The sequence below is a fragment of the Pteropus medius genome, unplaced genomic scaffold, assembly GCF_902729225.1.
Source record: "Pteropus medius unplaced genomic scaffold, Ma_sr-lr_union100, whole genome shotgun sequence".
Taxonomy (NCBI): domain Eukaryota; kingdom Metazoa; phylum Chordata; class Mammalia; order Chiroptera; family Pteropodidae; genus Pteropus; species Pteropus medius.
The window spans coordinates 502925-521920 of record NW_024344197.1 but is presented as its reverse complement, the minus strand read 5'-3'; the positions used below and the strand labels follow the sequence as shown (position 1 = coordinate 521920).

Below are 18996 nucleotides of genomic sequence, written 5' to 3'. Positions count from 1 at the left end.
TTTTTACTTATTGTATTTATATTACAAAATTTAAGAGTTAATCATGCACTCTTTTGTTCCATTTGTTGTTTACTGACGTTGATATCCTTGACCCTCAACTATATTTCACTTACTAAGAAAGATGGATTTGGAACTCCAATGATAGTTACGTATTTATCTATTTTTTTCAGATTTTTTTTCACTATTTGCTTTATTATGAGATTGTGTTATTAGGCATATAAAAATATATAGGACTTTAATATCTTTCTGTTAGATTAACCGTGTTTTATTATGAAATGCCCTTTTTATCTCTAATAATACTTATTGCCCTAAAATCTACTTTGTCCAATTAGTATAGCTATGCCACTTTTCTTTCGGTTTTACTTGGTATGTGTAAAGTACCTGTTTTTCGTAATCTGTTGTTCTATCTTTTTATTTTCAACCATTCTCTGTCCTTATATTTAAGATGTTTCTTTTGTAATCAGCATATAGTGGATTTTTTTTTTTTAAATAAAATCTGAAAATCTTTGTTTTTAACTTTTTAGTCCTTGTACATTTAACCTAATTACTGACATTTAATTTAAATTTATCATCTATTTGTTTTTTCTTTGCTACATCTGTTTCTTGTTTTTTTTTTCTTTAGAATTGGTATTACTTAAATATTTGTTATTATTCCATTTTTACTCCCTTGAATAATTTGTTAGCTGTGCATTCTTTTAATGTGATTACCCTGAAGGTAACTTTTTAAAAGATAAAAAGACTTCTATTTCTTTGTTTTTTCTGCAATGCTTAACAATTCAGAGAATCCAGTAGATATTTACAATAAATTCTTCTAGATTTACTCAATTCCCTTAATGTTTTTAAAGGACCTGAAATATTTTTATGAATACAGTGTTAAATAAATTATTTGACTGTTGTTTTTAGAATCACACCCAGAAAATTCGATACTGTTCAAGCATCCCAGAGTCACAAAGGTGGAATTATTACCAAAGATGTTGGAGACTTAACTTTAAACAAGAGGGCAATACGGACATCGTTTACATTTAGGAAAGTGAGGCAAACACCTTGTAACTGTAGTAAGTATATAATATTGGTTTTATTGTAAAATAGAATAAATCTTGTATGAAAATCTTTTAAAGTCTCATTGGAACTAAGGAGAGCTTTCTTTTAACTTCTGTAATGGTATTTCCTACATTTTGCCTGGTATTATACTTACATATACTTTCTTTAAGCACCCCCATTAGAATTTATATTCCCTGAAGGCAGGGACTGCATCTTATTCATCTTTATTTTCCCCAAACATAATACTTGAGCATAGTTGAATCTAAATAAATATTTTTTTTATCGAAGCCACAGTTACTGTTACTGTGATAGGACATTAAAATATCACTTGTACAAAACTAGATGTTGTTGAAAAAGTCTTGTCAAGTTTCTAAATTACTTCTCATTAACCTAACAGGGAAGTTGGAGATAACAAATTTGTTTTCAGTAAGTAGATAACTCTAGGGAGGTAAACAGTGCTTTATATCAATTCGGAAACCTAGAAGGAAATAAGTAGTCAAAAACATGTTAAGAGGATGCTACTTTGAATTGTCAACATATCATGACCTGTATTTCTTAGACTTGATGAATAAAAACCCTTTTCATTTTATAAATAACATTTTTAATGGCAGTGATACTAAAGTGTTTTTTCTGTCCTGGGGGTTTCAGTCATGGGTGATATCTAGCAATAGCTTTTGGATTTAGTCATAATCTTAAAAACATTTTAAATTAAAAACCCTTATTATATCTACAAGATGTTATCCTGTTAGAAAACTTGAAATCTCTATATTTGATATCTTTTTTTAATTTTTATTAAAAATTTTTTTTTAACATTTGATATATTGATGTTAGTGAAGCTTCAGATAGGTTTTTCTCTTGCTAAAAGAGTCATTGAGGCTTTAAAACCTCCTTTTTTTTTATCGATTATAAGATGTTTATTAAATATTTGGTCTAATACTGCCAGTAACTTTACAAGGTACAGAAAAATAAAGTATGGCTCTTGTTCTTAAGGAACCTGAGTCTAGTTGGAGAGACAAGCTAGTTTTCTTATGCAAATGTTTCTTTGTTATGGGCATTAATTAAGTAGAAGGGATGCTATTAGAAGCTCTGTATATTCAGTTTATAGATTTTTTTAAAGTTAAGGCCATCTTTTGGATACTTTTGGTCAAAATCATCTATTTTTAAGTGATAACAGTTGTTACTCTCTTTAGATAATTTAGACGTTCATAATTTCCAAGAGAGTAAAAGTTTACTAAGACCAGTATAGGATAATTGTAATGTATATTGTAGTGTAGTTGTAATTCTGATTTAAGCAATAAATTGTAACCATGTATATTTTAGAGTCTTTAAGTTTTAGGGGGCTACCCTTTTCTTAAATGTCCACTTAAAATGTTTAGAGCTTCATTTCACACATTAGTAGGGACTAGATGCTCCCACCTCCATTCTGGGCTTTCTCAAGATTTGACATAGTCTAGTTATATTTAGGAAAAGTTTCTGAAGCCATCAATGCTGTAGCCCAATTCTATTTCTAATTATTGTTTTAGTCTTGTCTGTGGTTTCTCTGGGAACACTGTTCCTTTTGTTCTTTAATACTACTCATGAAAAGATATGTGTCACAAACTTTGGCTGAAGACAGACGGGAATATAGCATAGCAGAGAACAGAAAAGGATTTAAAATGAGTAGGAGGCATTATTTCAGAGAACAAGGAACAGAAAAATTAATTTGAGACATTGTGTCCTAAATTTCCTCTGTCATCTTCATTACTTGGTGGTGTTCTGCTTAGGAATTGCTCATTCTGTTGAAGGAGGCAGCAGTTTAGTCATTGAGAATGTGGGCTCTGGAGTCTCCACTGCTTGGGTTTAAATCTTGGCTCTGTGACTTTGTCACTTTGGTATTGTTTAGTGTTCTGTGCTTCAGTTTCCTCATCTGTAAAATGAGTATAATTAGTACCTATCTTGTAGTGTTACTTTGAGAAGTGAGACAATACATATAAACTGCTTCAAAAGGTATTCATTAAATTCTGTGATTATTATCAAATGACATTTTGCTTCTAGGTCTTGCTCTTATGAGAGTCCTGGTGCCCCCCACAGCTCCTATCCCCTTCACTCACCAAGAGTAAAACCCTAAATCTTATTAATTTAGCTAAATTTTTTCTGGTTAGGCCAGGCCCATCAAGATGCTTTCCTGAATAAGATGACCCTTAATCCCAAGATGAAACAGGCATCCTCATTATAAGGCATGCAGAATTGCAGTCATGTTTTGTCGCAAATGGATTTCCCACCTTCCTTTTATTGTAGATCCATCACAGGTATAATTGAACTTGCTAGGTAAGAGCTATTTTTTTAAAACTGATAAATCAGAGCCTACTTGTCCCTAGTCACCCAATTTAGATTTATTTGCTTTTTCTTTTAAGAAATCATGAGACCTTATGAAAATAAAAGGTTAAAATTGCCTTATTTTTTCATTAGGTTACCCTTTAGTCTGTGACAGCCAGATGAAGGAGCCTCCCCCATCATTTCCAGAGAGTGATAAAGAAGCCGCACAACTGGAGCAAGAATATGTCCATCGAGTTTATGAAGAGATTGCTGGGCACTTCAGTAGCACAAGACATAGCGCTTGGCCACGCATTGTGGAGTTTTTGAAAGCTTTGCCAAGCGGTTCATTAGTGGCCGATATCGGATGTGGAAATGGAAAGTATCTTGGCATCAATAAGGAGTTATATATGGCAAGTAATGTTGCTTCTGGCTTTCTACTGTATTGTAAGAGTTATTATCACCTTCTTCCTCATGATATAATGATAGTTTTGTAAGACTATAGAACAGTTATAACCAACAAATTCAAAAGTTATGAACACTCTCTTTTTTTTTTTTTCCCCTGGAAATTTATGGGCATGCCATTGTTTGTATTTTGTTTCCTTCCTTTAGATTTTGCTTTCTGAGGTTATTTTATCAGTAAAACTATCTTATATTTATAAAAATTCTTTTCACAGTAGAAGGAATTTTTATAGAAACCATTTTTTTTGCTTAGATCCTCTTAGGTATGAGAAAGATAAAGCAGATATTGTCATCCATCTTTTATAAATGAAGAAATTGAGATTCACAGAGGTTATATTACTTTCTTGATATATAATTAGGGAACATAAGTGAAACTTGAACCCATGTCTTCTGACGCCAAACCTAGTGTTCTTTTATTCATAGTAGAGAAAAAAAAAAGTTTACTATTTATCGTTGTCTTACTTTTGAAGAAACTAAGGCTAAAGCAGATTAAAAAATTTGACCAAATTTATAGTGTGAGACCCAGGATTTGAACCTTCTTGTCTGATGCCAGAGTTTTTGTTTTGAGTTGCTATAATTTTCTTTTCTATGGACCACTCACTCTTTTTTCCTGCTGTGCTAGGAAGTAGGACGTTCTCTCTGTACTGGTGCATTGTTGTACATACTCATGTCAGCACTGCTCTGTAAGGACTGGAGCTTCCCTTTCTCGAGATTAGAGAAGAAAGACTAGAGAAGAGGAGTAGGTAAGGAGAATGAGAGCAGTCTACATTCATGGGCTATTGTGGTATGTCAGATGGCTTATAATTTATTTTTACCTCGTTTTAGATGTTGTGTACTTATATGAAGAAAGTTACGATTGCAGTTGAGGAAAGGTAGAGTTTGCGCATTCAGAAAAAAGAATAGCTTTTCATCAAGATAAGACATACATTGACATGCTTATAATTAAATTTTAGTTTTTAAGGAATAAGATCTAATGAGCCATGTTGAAAAAGAAATAGGTTTTTGATGTGTCACTTAAAATCACAATTCTAAGCATAGTTCAAAACAAGGTGATATCTTCTGGTGGTTTAAGTTACTGTACAAAAATGTTTCTCAGTAAGCTCTGCTTTTGTACTTTCTTGATGATAACCCTTGGCTTTATCTAGTTAAGTATCATTTATGACAGTGAAACTAAGTTGAAGTCAACATCACTGACTTAAGTCAAAATAATAACATTTTCTCATTACAATTGAGAAAAATGATTACTTGATAAATAAGTAACAACCAAAGTTCTGAAGGAAGCTGATTCAAGAAGGAATATATTTAGATGGATTGGAAAATCACAAGCACACTCACTCTCCATTATCTACATTCATTTTATCAGTAGCAATATGCATGTATTCCTTCCTAACTGTTATTTTTGGAGCCTACTATCTTCATCTGATCTCTAGGGAAGACTCAGTAAGTGTTGGTTCAATGAATGAATGAAAACAACTTGTCTCATTGTAGTTCTGGTTTTCATTATACCAGAAATGGAATTATTTATGATAAAAGGGATATCTGCTTCTTTAAGCTGCTGAGGCTCTAACCTGAATGGAAAAATGACACTTTAGTGTATTTTGAGCAGCCATCTTTGAACATGAAAATATGTGCATTTTTGACATTCATGGGGGAACATAACCTGAGACAGTCATTGTAGATCTTCAAGTGTAGGAAAGTCCCACAATCTAAAAAATTACTAATATCACTTTACCTATAATTTCCTTAACAAAATGCATTTTTAAAATACCAGCTTGGGCTTTCATGGAAATAGTTTTATGAACGGCTTTTCATTTCTGTAAGAAATGTATGTGATGATTTTGTTCTTATCTGATCTCAACCGTGCCTGAGCTTGCTCTTTTCTTGAATTTCAAATTTTTACATTCTGGCTAAGAACCATTTCTTTTTTAGACTACTTCAGTTACTCTTCATTTCTATCAGCTAGCTGTTAGCTTTATTTTCAGTGTTAAATTTTATAAGCAAAGATTTTATACCTTCAAGAGACTTATTGCCTTTGTAATAGTACCTATAACAGATGAGATGTACATACCCAGAGCATGGCCTGCCTTATTCTCTAAATGATTGTTCTATGCATTGATCTCAAAGTACATTCATTCCAAATGTGTTTCTTAGATAAATAATTACTTAGTACATGGTATGGACATTCTTGGTTGCTATAGGTAGTTAGGGTTATAAATATAATGATAATGCCTGGAGTCTATTTGTAAGAATTGGAGGTATGTTTATGCAGGCCTCTTCTGTACATTTTTTTTTAAACGATTGACCAGCCCAGTAAAAGAAAGAACAGAAAGGAAACTAACAATGCCCAGTACTTGCTGTGTGCAGAATTCTGTGCTGTGTTTTTTCACAGATATGGTCTGTTAGATTGGTATTAGTGTCTCCATTTTACAAGTGGGAAAGCTGATGCACAGTCGGGTCTGACGTGCCCAGGGTTAAGTGGTATCAGGGCAAACATTAGAATCTTGTCTCCAACTCCAGAGTCCATGCGCTATGGTGCCATGCTAAGAGAAACTTTAAAGGCTAGCTGCAGTGACAGAGAACACCAGGTTGTAAACTCACACATTATAAGAATCATGTTTTTGTTGTTGTTGTTCACTCCCTTGGCACATAATAGAAGCTTATTAGTGGTTCGTTGAATGGTGAAGGGCAAAACTGTGAATTCACCTTCAATTTCTTACATGAAAACAGAATATATGCAGTGCTGTGTTCTGCAACCTTGAAGGAAATGTGCAACCTCAAAATGGGTGGGCCTTAACTCAGAGTGAGGTACCTTTAGGATACATGGATGCCTCTTCATATCTAGAATCCAGGACAAGAGTTTTTGCCCATCCCTTCTTCTATATACTACTACTAATTAACATTTGCATAGCACTTCTATGGTTAATGAAGTATTTATTATACATCGTTTTTATTTGATTCTCATATTAACCCTGAGAAGTAGGTATTTTTATGATGAAGAATAAGAAGCTCCGAGATATTAAGTAGCTTTCCTAGGTTGTTCAGCTAGTTATTGCTGAAGCCAGAATCCAAATCTAGATTTTGCTCTAGATTGTGCTCTTCGTACTTTATTACTTTTTCCTATTTCTCTATGCTTTCGACTGTATGCTGCCAGTCTGATTTTTCTATAATTGCATATCCTTAATAGTTTTAAAAATGTTTATTTTTAAGAAATAAAAATAATATAGCCATAATTCAGAAAATATTAGGATTATAAGGTATTTACTTATAATCCTAATACCCTAATAAACCAGTTTATTATGAGGAATGTATTTCCAGTATTTTTCCTATGAAATTTTTATATCCTTACGAGTGTACGTACAATTTGATAATTCATTTATATCACTTAATATTTCCATTTTGATATGTAGTTTTATATATATAGTTCCTAGACTTTATAATCTTCTAAGAGATTGATGTTACTTGACATTTGCTTGTGCTCAGTTTGGAGCTATTATAAATAACACTGTAATCAACATGTATATTGAGAAACAATGTGACAAAAAGGAAGAACATGGATTGTTGGAGTGAGAAAGACCTTGGTTTAAATCCCTGCTTCACCATTTAACTACTGTTCAACTTGAGGCAAATACTTTATCTTCTTTGAGACGAAGTTTCTTCATCTGTAAAGTGGTGGTAATAATACGTACCTCAAGGTGTGTTATGAAAGTTAATACGAAGAATCTACTATAATACATAGTGAATGCTCAGTGAAAGGAAATTTTATTAGCCTGTTTAGTTTTTTCTATATTTGGAACTATTTTCTTAGGATAAATTTTTAGAAGAATAATTATTAGCTCAAAAGTAGTGAACATTTTTATCTTCCTTAAAAAATGGTTTGACAAATTGCCCTTTTATGTTGGTTGAGGCAACTTGTACTATCATTGACACTTTATGAGAGTAAATTTTATCACATCGTTATCACTGTGGTATACTTTGTTTTTTAAATTTTTTGATACTTTAATTGGAGAAAAATGGAAACTTGTTTTAGTTTTTACCTTTGATAACTTGTTTGAATATTGTTTTATTTTTACCTATATTTCCAGAAAATTACATGCTATGCTTTGTTGAAGATTTATAACTATATAGGATTATAAGTATTTTAAGCCCAACCAATATGTTTTTATGTCATTGATCTCCATCTAACACACAGCAGTATGTATAGCTTTATCTGAGTCTTTTAATATCTGTGAGTATTTATAAATAATCCTTTTTCTGTCCTGTTATTGATATTATGCAATACTATTAGAGAGAATTTCAAATACTTGATACTACCCTCAGTATAAAAACTTAGGGGAATTCAAAAATAAAAAGGGAGGAGGAAATAATTAGTGAGGATCTGTATAGTATATGGGAGGCTCAGGCAAAATAAGTGGAAGTTGAAAGTACTGAGCCAGGTCATTGGTCAGTTGGGAGCCTACATGAGACCTGGTACTTTATGACTAGAGTTGTCCCTGCTGTCTTGGTGAAAACAAGTGCTCTGTATAAATAACTCTAAGAGCCTGGCAGGAAGGAAAAGGACATTTACTCTGATTTTGTTTGGCAGCTGTTCTTGCTCTGTTTTATCTGTGGTTCTCAGATAGTAACTTTCCTTTTCTGAGTAACTATTGAACTGTATTTCTGCGGATTTGTTTTATAGGCAAGTTGGATTTCTTCCTGTTGACTTTCAGCAAGGTATAGTAATCTGTCAGAATTGGGCATACTTGAAACTTCTCATTCCATGCCCTGACTTTTATTGTAACAACAAAAGCTGGCTAGCACCAAAATACAATATGCGTGTTACTTGAGTGGTGTTGTTATCTTGACATTGTGACTTTTGGCCCAGTGACATAGAATATAGATGGAATTAAATAAAAGTTTATGTATCTCACACAGGCAAAGGGAGTAATTAGTTGGGAATCATACCACTGTTGTTATTAATGAGCCCTTAGTACTTTCCCATCTTAAACTATGTTAAAGGGAAATTGCTATACTTTACCTCTAGCTTGGTATCCTGTTATACCTCTAAATTAGTGCAGCTCTGGGATAGAATATAGAAACTGTTCAATAATAATTAGAAATTGAGCAAATCATATTAAGTATGACTATCATGGCTTACTTATGACTATCAAGTATGACTATCATATTAAGTCATGACTATCATGACTATCATTACTTAACTCAGAATTGTTTTGACATGAATATTCATATTCTTTATTCTCAGATGGATTGAGGAAACCCAAATGATCAATGTTCACTATATCAAAAATTCAAATGAGTAAATATAAGCTTGAGGTGGTACTTCTATTTGATGAAATCTACTCGTACATATCTTCGTTGTAGATAATGGGTTAATAATGAACATTTGGGATAATAATTAATGATTTAATATTTTTTAAACTCTCTCATTCTTTCCTCAGTTTACATATACACATTATGTGCATACATGTGTGCTCTACACACACACACACACACACACACACACGCCATTCTTAGAACTAAACAGCAAAGCTGTACAAAAGCAACGAAAAACTAGAGGGAAAATAGGAAGTCCCAACCCCAAACACTTCACACAGAACGTGCACAAAGCATGTTAGGCCTCACTTGCTTGGGGAGATGAAAGGGTGCTGCTAGCTGCCTTCAGTGTTTTCATTCCCATAGGATGGTTTAGTTATACTAAAAGGTTTAATTAAATATCACACTTTACAAACTTTGAATTCAGCACTTTATTGTTAATATATCTAGGTTAGTGTTTAGCAGAACAAGAATCAATAACTTTAAAAATGGGAAAAAAATACTTTACTTTTTATTGTTTGGGGATTTTACTTTCTGATTGTACAAATAATACATTGAAAAGTACAAAGAAGCAAGAAAAAAAGCTATTTTCCTGTTACCCGGGCCATCAGATTATAGTAATGAGAGATACCTTAGGTTCTCTTATTTGTGGTTCCTCCCCAAAAGACTATGTGTTTATGTTTATGGGATAATTTACATTTTTAAGTGCAATATTACAAAAAGATCTAGATTCTAAATGATGATCAATTAGATGCCAATAGGACCTCCCATTTTCACCATGGTAATTTTTATTGTGGTTATTTGTTTCTACTCACTAATTCAAGTTTTGTTTGATACTTCTTAAGGTAATAAATGTTGCCCTGTAAATTGTATTTTCTGACTTTGTACTGACTGTAAGAACTGATAATATGATCTTAGACAATTTCACAATGAATATGAAATCTATCTTAACTCTATGATAAGGAATAAACCTTAATTTCTCATGACATTTAAACAAGATGTTATGAAAATTTTTCATTCTCTGTTATAGATTGGTTGTGATCGTAGCCAAAAGCTTGTGGACATTTGTAGAGAGAGGCAATTTCAGGCCTTTGTCTGTGATGCATTGGCAGTACCAATCCGCAGTGGGTCTTGTGATGCTTGCATCTCCATTGCTGTTATTCATCATTTTGCTACAGCAGTAAGTGTTTTCTTTTTCTTTTTTTAAGAACTTGTAACTAAAGTAGCAGGAAGTGTTCATAGACTTTACTGGTTTGGACCCTGTGTTAGCTTTTCTTTCATTTCCATTCTCCTTTCTTGTCATATAATTTGCCCCATTTGTTAAGAGAGTATGTGGAATGGAGATGAGTTATTTGGGAGTTGTACCTAAACAGAAGCCTGATGGGACTCCATGTTTTTATTGCTGCATGTTTCTGCCTTTTTCCTACCTTGAGTCTTGCTCATCTTTAAATTTTAGCTGTAAGAGACTTTAAGAGATCATTAGCCCTGTGCTTCTTGGGTATACTCTCTCCTCAGCCTCTGAGCCTCTTCTCTGTTTCTGTTTCTTATCTTTATTTCTCAACTCTCACTCTCATCCCTGACACCTGGATCTCACTTCCTTCTCATTCTATTTTTCCTCTTTTCCTATCCTTTTTTCAAAACTTAGGTGCTAAGCTGGTAGTAGTATCTACTTCTAATTTCTTTAATTACTAATTAAAGTTACTAATATCTTTATCTAAAGTTACTAACATCTTTAATCAGTCATATATGTTCTTAATTTTAAAATAAATGAATTTTATATGTTTCTTATAGAAAAAAATCTTATTTTTTCTGGGTGTCAGTGACTTCTCCCCTGATCTGAGCAATAACCTTATAGATCACCCTGTGCTAGAGTCATCTGCAGTTTCAGTATGCCTTATGACCTTAACTGAATTCAGAATGAAACAAAATGGAAAACTCTCTGTGCCTCTGTTTTATTAACAGAAATAAAATTTTTTTTCTCTATTCCTTTAATACTTTTTTTAACCCCTCAATCACAGAAAAAATCCCCTTCCCTCTTTTTTCCTTTTTTGTGTTATATAAGACATTTTGTTAGATTTTTCTGCACTGTTCATCTTAATTGAAAACAGTTCTATACTCAGTTATATTTTTCTGTTTTCTCTTTGTATCTCCTCCTGGTTGATAAATGGCAACATGTTTTTTGCTAGGAGCGTAGAATGGCATCTCTCCAAGAACTTGTTCGACTCCTGCGTCCTGGTGGGAAGGCACTTATATATGTCTGGGCACTGGAACAAGAATACAATAAGAAGAAGTCCAAGTATCTCAGAGAAAACAGACTTAGCCAAGGAAGGAAAGAGGACATCAGCAATGATACATCAGTGCAAGGATTGCTTGTGGAGCAAATGCTTGATGTAGGCAATCAAGATTCAGCATGTTCTGCCCCCTCTGTTAATGATTTTCAGAAGGGAGGTTGTAATTCAAGGAAAGTTACTAATTCCAAGCTGCCTATTCACACTAACAGGACTTCTTTTCATTCTCAAGACTTACTGGTTCCTTGGCACCTTAAAGGAAACCCTGGTAAAGACAAACCTACTGAGCCATTTGGTCCAGTAGAATCCCATGACCCAAGTCCTGTGTTTCATCGTTACTACCATGTGTTCTGTGAGGGAGAATTGGAAGCTGCTTGTCAGACTTTGAATAATGTCAGTATTCTACAAAGCTACTACGATCAGGGAAACTGGTGTGTGATTCTTCAAAAAGTCTGATTATCTCTGTGAACATATATATAGGGAAGAAATGCTCAGCTTTTTATTTTTTAAAGACTACATTAACTGTCTTTTTAGACAAAGAGAAAATCTGTGGAAAAATATTAAAGGAGTGCGCCTGAGAGAAATTTGGAAGTAGAAATTAGTTATGAAACATTTAGTGTACTATTATTGCTGACCTCTTTTTATCCATAAATGTAGGCTTCTCCTTTAGGGAGGAACAGGGATGGTTTTTTAGTGATTGAAGTAATTCATGAAGTATTTGGGATCCTGGGGTGAGAGTACAGCATTTCGAAGGTAAACTTTTGTTATAAAATAGTATTAAATGAGTTAAATTATGCAGAGTTGTAGTGAAGTAATCTTACTTCATTACTACACACACACACACACACACACAGAGTGAAGCATTTTAATAAAAAAAATTCCTGTTCAGCAGAAAACTATCTGAAATTTTTATCTGTGATTGTTATCTCCATAAAATCATGAACAATAACCACTCTTTGATCAAACCTTACTATCATAGGACTTGACACATAGTAGGTACTCAGTAAAATTTTAGTCAATCAGATAACGCCCATACGTTAGTAGGAACTTCATCCAACAAATACTTATTGAACGCCTACTAGGTACCAGTTATTATTTGAAGTACTGGAGGGAAGCGGTGCCCAACAAAGAACAAAGTCCTTGCCCTCATGGAGCTTATATTCTAGATGGGAAGACAGATCATAAGCAAATAAATAAATAGATGCTACGGGGCAGATAGTGATAAATGCCATGAAAAATAAAAAAATAAAACAGGAGTGGGGTTTTACCTTGCAACAAAAGGTTATTTTTAAGGGGCTGAATAACTGCTCATCCTGACTGTAGTTTATTACCAAGAGCTAAATAGTATTCCTAATGCATTGATCTAGGTGCTAAAAGCAACCCAAATATGCTCTTTTAACTCCTTTATTTAAATAAAAAAGTTGGAATTGTCATTCAGATCTAATTAAGCCCTTACAGCCAAAAGTATGGTGTTATTGTTGGGTATTTCTAGTCTATTCATAGTTTGTTCCAGTCCAGGTGCATTCAGGGGTCATTTTTTACGTACAAATGTTTCATAGTTACCAGTTAACTTACCACTTAGGTCAAATTTCCAAGGAGAACAAAGGTAGAAAGTTAACCATAGGTCAAAGTATCATGCAGAAGGGAAAATGTTATTTTTTAAAATACTTTACTCCCAGCATGCATTGCTTTGTAGTAGTAATGCTTAAGATTACTTAAAGAAAAATTGATTTTTGTTTCTGTGAATGATAGCTGCCTAGAACCATTATATATCTTGTTACTAAATGTTAGTGATGCTTACCTTCAGGCATCGAGCTTTCAGAAACCTGTAGTGATCAATAATAGTTTTATAGATGAGACAATGATTATTTTTGTCATGCTATTTCAGTACAAGATTATAATTGTTCCCTCCAGATGAGTTAATATAAAGTTTATGATATAGGAAGAAAAAATATAGGGCTAAAAATAGTTTTATTTCTGACACAAATTCTAGGACTTTACATCACAATTTGAAGTTCAACTCATGCTAATAAATTTTTAAATCTAGATGAAATAGATGATTTTCTAGGAAGATGCAAATATCAAAATTAACTCAGAAATAGAAAATTGAAGATATTGAAAAATAGCATAGGAATTCTTGGCTTTTGAATCAGATTTTCTAAAGTTAAATTCTAGATCTGCCATTTTTAGCTATAAGACTTGGGACAAATTCCTTAATTTTTCTATGCTTCAATTTTCTTAACAATAAAATTAGAAAAGTTGTTATGCAAATTAACTGAAATAATACCTCTGGAGCTCTTAAAATAGTATAAGAATATAGTATGAATTTAGGAAGTATTAGTATTACTCCCAAAGAAAGCTCATAGGAGTTTTAAGTACTGAGCAATGTCAGATCTAATTTGTTAATTGTGTAATAAAAATCCAAGTTCTTGCTAATTTTTTTTTGGTCTGTTCTTATCAGTTGCAACATATATATCAAAATTTCCCACTATGATTGTGGATTTCTTTATTTTTCTTTTTAGGTCTATCAATAATAATAGTACAAAACTGGAAAAAATCCCAATGTCCATCAACAGTGGAGTGAGTAAATAATGGTCAATTCATTATGTTACTTAGAGAAGCAATGAAAGTGAATAAACTATATTTATAAGCTACATTATGAACACATCTCAGAAGTATAATGCTGAATAAAATAAACCATACACAAAATAACACTATATGATTTTTGTAGAGTTCAGGTGTCTCTAAGACTACTTTCACCTCTGACACCAGTTACAAAGTTGAGGAGTCCCCAACAACACCTTCACTTCTGACAGCAACTGTACAAGTTCAGGGTTCCCAAGATAACTCTCAGATTCAATAATTTGCTAGAAGGGTTCACAGAACTCACTGAATTGTTATACTCATGGTCACAGTTTATTACAGCAAAGGGGTACAGGTTAGTCAGCCAAGTGAAGAGGTGCTTGGAGCCCCATCTAGGAGTGTTCTACACATGGAGCTTTCAGTTGTCCTCTGCCAGTGAAATTGTGGACAGACCTGACATCTTTCAGCAACAATGTATGACAGTACACATGGTTTGTTGCCAACCAGTGAAACTTACCTGAGCTTTAGTATTTAGTTTTTATTGGGGAATTCAATCACATAGATACGGTTGACCACCCATGTGTCTGACTTTTAGTCTCTAGCCCCTCTGGAGGTCAAGCTGATACCACTCGGACCACTTATGTGCATAAATTTTTGAAAGGAGGGGATGAGTTGGTCTTCTGTGGTTTTCACAGCATTCTTTCTTTCTCTGGATAGTGCTTACATAGGTGTTTGCTTTGTGATAATCCACCGAGCTCTACATGTAAGATTTATATACCTTTATATATGTGTAATATAAACTTCAAATTTAAAGCAATTTGTAAAAGAAAGTTCTGAAATAATACACAGGTAAATGTTTTAAATATATTTTTATATAAGTTTATATGAGGTATAATTCACATACAACATTCACCAATTTTAAGTGTATAATTTAATGAGTTTTGACAAATACATAGAGTCATGTACTTATCACCACAATCAAGAAGATTTCCATCACTCCAGAAAGTTTCCTCCTGCCCTTTTGCAATCAGTTTCCTCCTCGTGGCAAAGACTAATCTGCTTTCTATCACTATATTTTTACCTTTTCTAGAATTTCAGTTAAATGGAATCATATACTTTGTAGACTTTTATGTCTCATTTTTCCACACAAGACAATACTTTTAAGATTTGCCTATTTCTTGCATATATCAATAGTTTGTTCCTTTTTATTGCTGAGTAGTCTGTTGCATAGCTACACCACAATCTGTTTAGCCAATCACCAGATGATAAACATTCAGATTGTTTCCAGGTTAGAACTAATAATTTTTTAAAAAGCTGCTATGACATTTAGGAACATGTCTTTGTATCTACATGTTTTCATTTCTCCTGGGTATACATCTCTGAGTTGAATTGCTGGATCATATGGTAAGTGTATATTTATAACTTACCATATGACACTACCAAACTGTTTTCCAAAGTGACTGTACCAGTTTGCATTCCTATCAACAACGTTTGAGAGTTCCAGTGACTCCACATCCTTGCTAACACTTGGTATTATCAGTTTTTTTTAATATTAGCCTTCTAATGTATGTGTAATGGTATTTTTCTGCATTTTTAATTTGCATTTCTCTAAACACCTGTGGTTTTAGGCTTTTTTACATATGCTTATTTGCTATTTGTATACACTGATGAAGTGTCAGTTCAATTCTTTTGTTAAGTTTTAAAAATTGAGTTATCTTTTTAATGAGTTATACTAGTTATATTTTTTCTGGATAAAAGTGCTTTCTCATATATGTTTTACAAATATTTTCTCCCAATCTGTGGCTTGCCTTTTTATTTTCTTAGCAATGTCTTTTGAAGACCCAACTTTTAAGATTTTTGATGAAGTGTAGTTTATCAATTTTTTTTTTAATTTTAAAAGATTGTGCTTTTTGTGACCTATTTTAAGAAAATTTTGCCTAAAGATCACTAAGATTTTCTCTTATATTGTCATTAGTTTTAGCCTTTAATATATTTTGGTCTGTGATCTGTTTCAAATTAATTTTTGTATATGAGATGTTGTAAAGGTTGTTTCACTTTTTTGCATGTGACTATCCAGTTGTTCAAGCATCATTTTGAAAAGATTATTTTTTCCAAATGAATTTCTTAACACCTTTGTGGAAAATCTGTTGAGCATATATATGTTGATATATTTCTGCATAGGTGTTTTTTTTTTCTTTGATCTACATATCTGTTTCTATACCAATACCAACCTATTTTGTTACTGTAGCTTAATAAGTCTTGGAATCAGGTAGTGTAAGGCCTCCAACTTTGTTCTTTTATACAATTAACCGCTTCAAACTACACGAAGCAAAAACTGGTGTAACTGCAGGAAAAGTAGACAAATACACAGTTAGAGTTGGAGATTTCAATAATCTTCAAGAACAAATACATAGAAAATCAGTAACGATAATAGTAGACTTGAATAAAATCAGTAACGATAATAGTAGACTTGAATGACACAATCAATCAACTTAATATTACTGGCATTTATAGAACATTCTAGCCAAAAATAGCAGAGTACACATTTTTATTAAGTACACAGGAACATTTACTGAACATTCTTTCTGGGTCATAAAACAAGACAATATATTTAAAAAGATTAAAGTCATACAAAATATGCTCTCTGGCCACAATGAAAATAAATTAGAAATTAATAACAAAAAGATCTCTGGAAAAATCCTCAATAATTTTGAATATAAATAACCTATAGATTCAGGATAATAACCTATAGATCTGGAAACTTGGATTTTGGGCAGTTCCCATCACCCTAACTGATAAGAGTGGCTCGCTGTTTCTAAACTGTTTATGTAGACCTTATGGTTTATGCCGAACACCTGCTTTCCTTCTGGAAGTCTGGAATTTGAATGCATGTCAGGCAGAGGATGCCTACATGGGGACTGTCTCTCACCAACTTCCCTGGATGAAAACATTTTACACTTTTTGATATAACTTCTTGCTGGGAGAATTAGGCATGTCCTCTGTGACTCCACAGGGAGAAGACTTTTGGAAGCTTGTGCTTGGTTTCTTCTGGACTTCATACCATATACTCCTTAGCTGATTGTGCTGTCCTCCTGCTGTAATAAACCATAGCATTAGGTATCACTATATGCTGAGTCCTGTGAATCCTAGTGAATCACTGAACCTGTGGGCTTGGAGACTCCCAACACACTGCTAGAGTAGTACTCAGGGAAAAACTAATAGCACTAAATGCCTGTGGTAGAAAAGAAGAAAGTTCTCAAATCCAAGGACCTCGACTTTCTTCTTAAGTAACTAGAAAAAGAGCAAATGAAATGCAAAGTAGGCAGAAGAAAGGAAACAAAGATCAGAGCAGAAATCAATGAAATATAAAACAAAAACAACAGAGAAAAATCAATGAAACCAAAAGCATGTTCTTGGAGAGATTAATAAAATTGATAAATTTTTAGCCAGACTGAGTTGACCAGGGAGAAATTCTGTGATTTTTTGTAATTGCAAAATACAATCAATAAGACTGGATAGATTCTCATGTATCTATTTTTCAAGACTAACACTTGTTTGAAAAAGATTTATTATTCAATTAAAAATTTTTTTTCATAAATATTTGCAGTAGGATTACTTGAAATGGCAATCCAATTATGCAGGTTTTCTATAACAAATCTATTGAGGAAAATAAGATACTGCTTATATATTAAAGAATTATAATCTTAGCCAGTTCCTAAATATGTGTGAATATTATGTTTGAGAACTGAGATGATAGGTAAAGCCATAAGCCATGTGGACTGATTATAAAGATAAAAATTCTTAAAATGTATTATTTCTTCTTTTTGCTACTTTGAATATTTTTCTAGTCCTTGACATTTAAAAAAAAAAATGAGAAAAATTCTTTCTTTGCATTATTCCCTTCATTGCTTTTCTGCTTTGAAATCTCAACCTTGGCTGTCAATCAAGAATTTACTAAGCAGTAAATCCATTCCTCTTGTCAGGGTGTTAAGTCAACTTACTGAATGTTTTCTACTTATAGAAGTGGACAGAGAATGTATTACTTCTCTCTACACTACTCATTTCCAGCTGCTTCCTGATGCCTGGCTATATCTGAGTCATTTGTCTTCCCTTGAAGCTGAAGAGGAAACTTCTAGGTAAAATATTGCTGGCCTTCTCTAATAGAAGTCTTGATTTTGCCATAAAATAATTCCCATAAAGGAAGAGAGAATATAAGATATGACTTCCAATTCTCTCAGACAAGACTATATAATTTGGAAGAATTATTTTTTAGTGAGAGAAAGAATCTTAAGTTTTAATAAGGGCTGGTACATGACCATGATGTAGTGTGTATCATAATTCTTCACTCCTCCCTCTACTGTCTGATCAGCTTTTGAATGAAAATATCTGGAGCCTAAGGGTAGAGGTTATTAGGTTAGAAATATTAGCTCCCCACATGTGACTTCAAAACCTTGTTTACAGTACAGAAGATAATCTGTTCAAATAAGCACTGGATAAGACAAAAGTGTAAGAAATAGTGGAGCTATGATGACCTAAATCATATTTTATATGCTTTAAGAATTATAACTAAATTTTTGAAAATTAGTTGTATTTAGCAGAGTATGATCGCAACTATGCCTGCTTATTTTTTTAGCATTTGCCTTGCTAAACACTCTTACTTAATGTACTTCTGACCTGAAGCAAATTAGAATAAAGCATTTTCAAGTCAAACATGGATTTAAAATTCAACTTCACTACTCACTAGCTATGGGAACTTGGGGGAAATATGTATCTGTAAAGAGAGGATAATTATACCTACTGTGCAAGTTGTTGGGTAGATTATGTATGATAGCATGTGAAATATCAAGCATAGCACTTATTACATAATAGATGTCCAATAAATACCAGCTTATTCCTTCACCATCCCTGCCCTAATTGTATCCTTGAGAGCACTCTAGTGTTTATCTTTTCTAATTGTGTGTGTGTGTGTGTGTGTGTGTGTGTGTGTGTGTGTGTGTGGTGTCCTTTGACATAGACATTA

The 18996-nt window shown here is 32.9% G+C and overlaps 1 protein-coding gene across 2 annotated transcripts; it reads left to right on the top strand.

Moving 5' to 3' along the window:
• Positions 1–773: 773 nt before the first annotated feature.
• Positions 774–18875, top strand: LOC120607115 (alkylated DNA repair protein alkB homolog 8-like). 2 transcript variants are annotated; one of them, XM_039868712.1, is made up of 6 exons: positions 774–1055; positions 3490–3746; positions 10136–10285; positions 11292–11824; positions 13916–13973; positions 18045–18875. In XM_039868712.1, the coding sequence occupies exons 2-6, from the start codon at positions 3516–3518 to the stop codon at positions 18114–18116; spliced, it is 1044 nt and encodes a 347-aa protein (XP_039724646.1). In that variant the 5' UTR covers positions 774–1055; positions 3490–3515; the 3' UTR covers positions 18117–18875. The 2 variants fall into 2 exon arrangements, with proteins under 2 accessions (XP_039724646.1, XP_039724645.1); XM_039868711.1 differs by having other exon boundaries at positions 17998–18875.
• Positions 18876–18996: the final 121 nt, after the last annotated feature.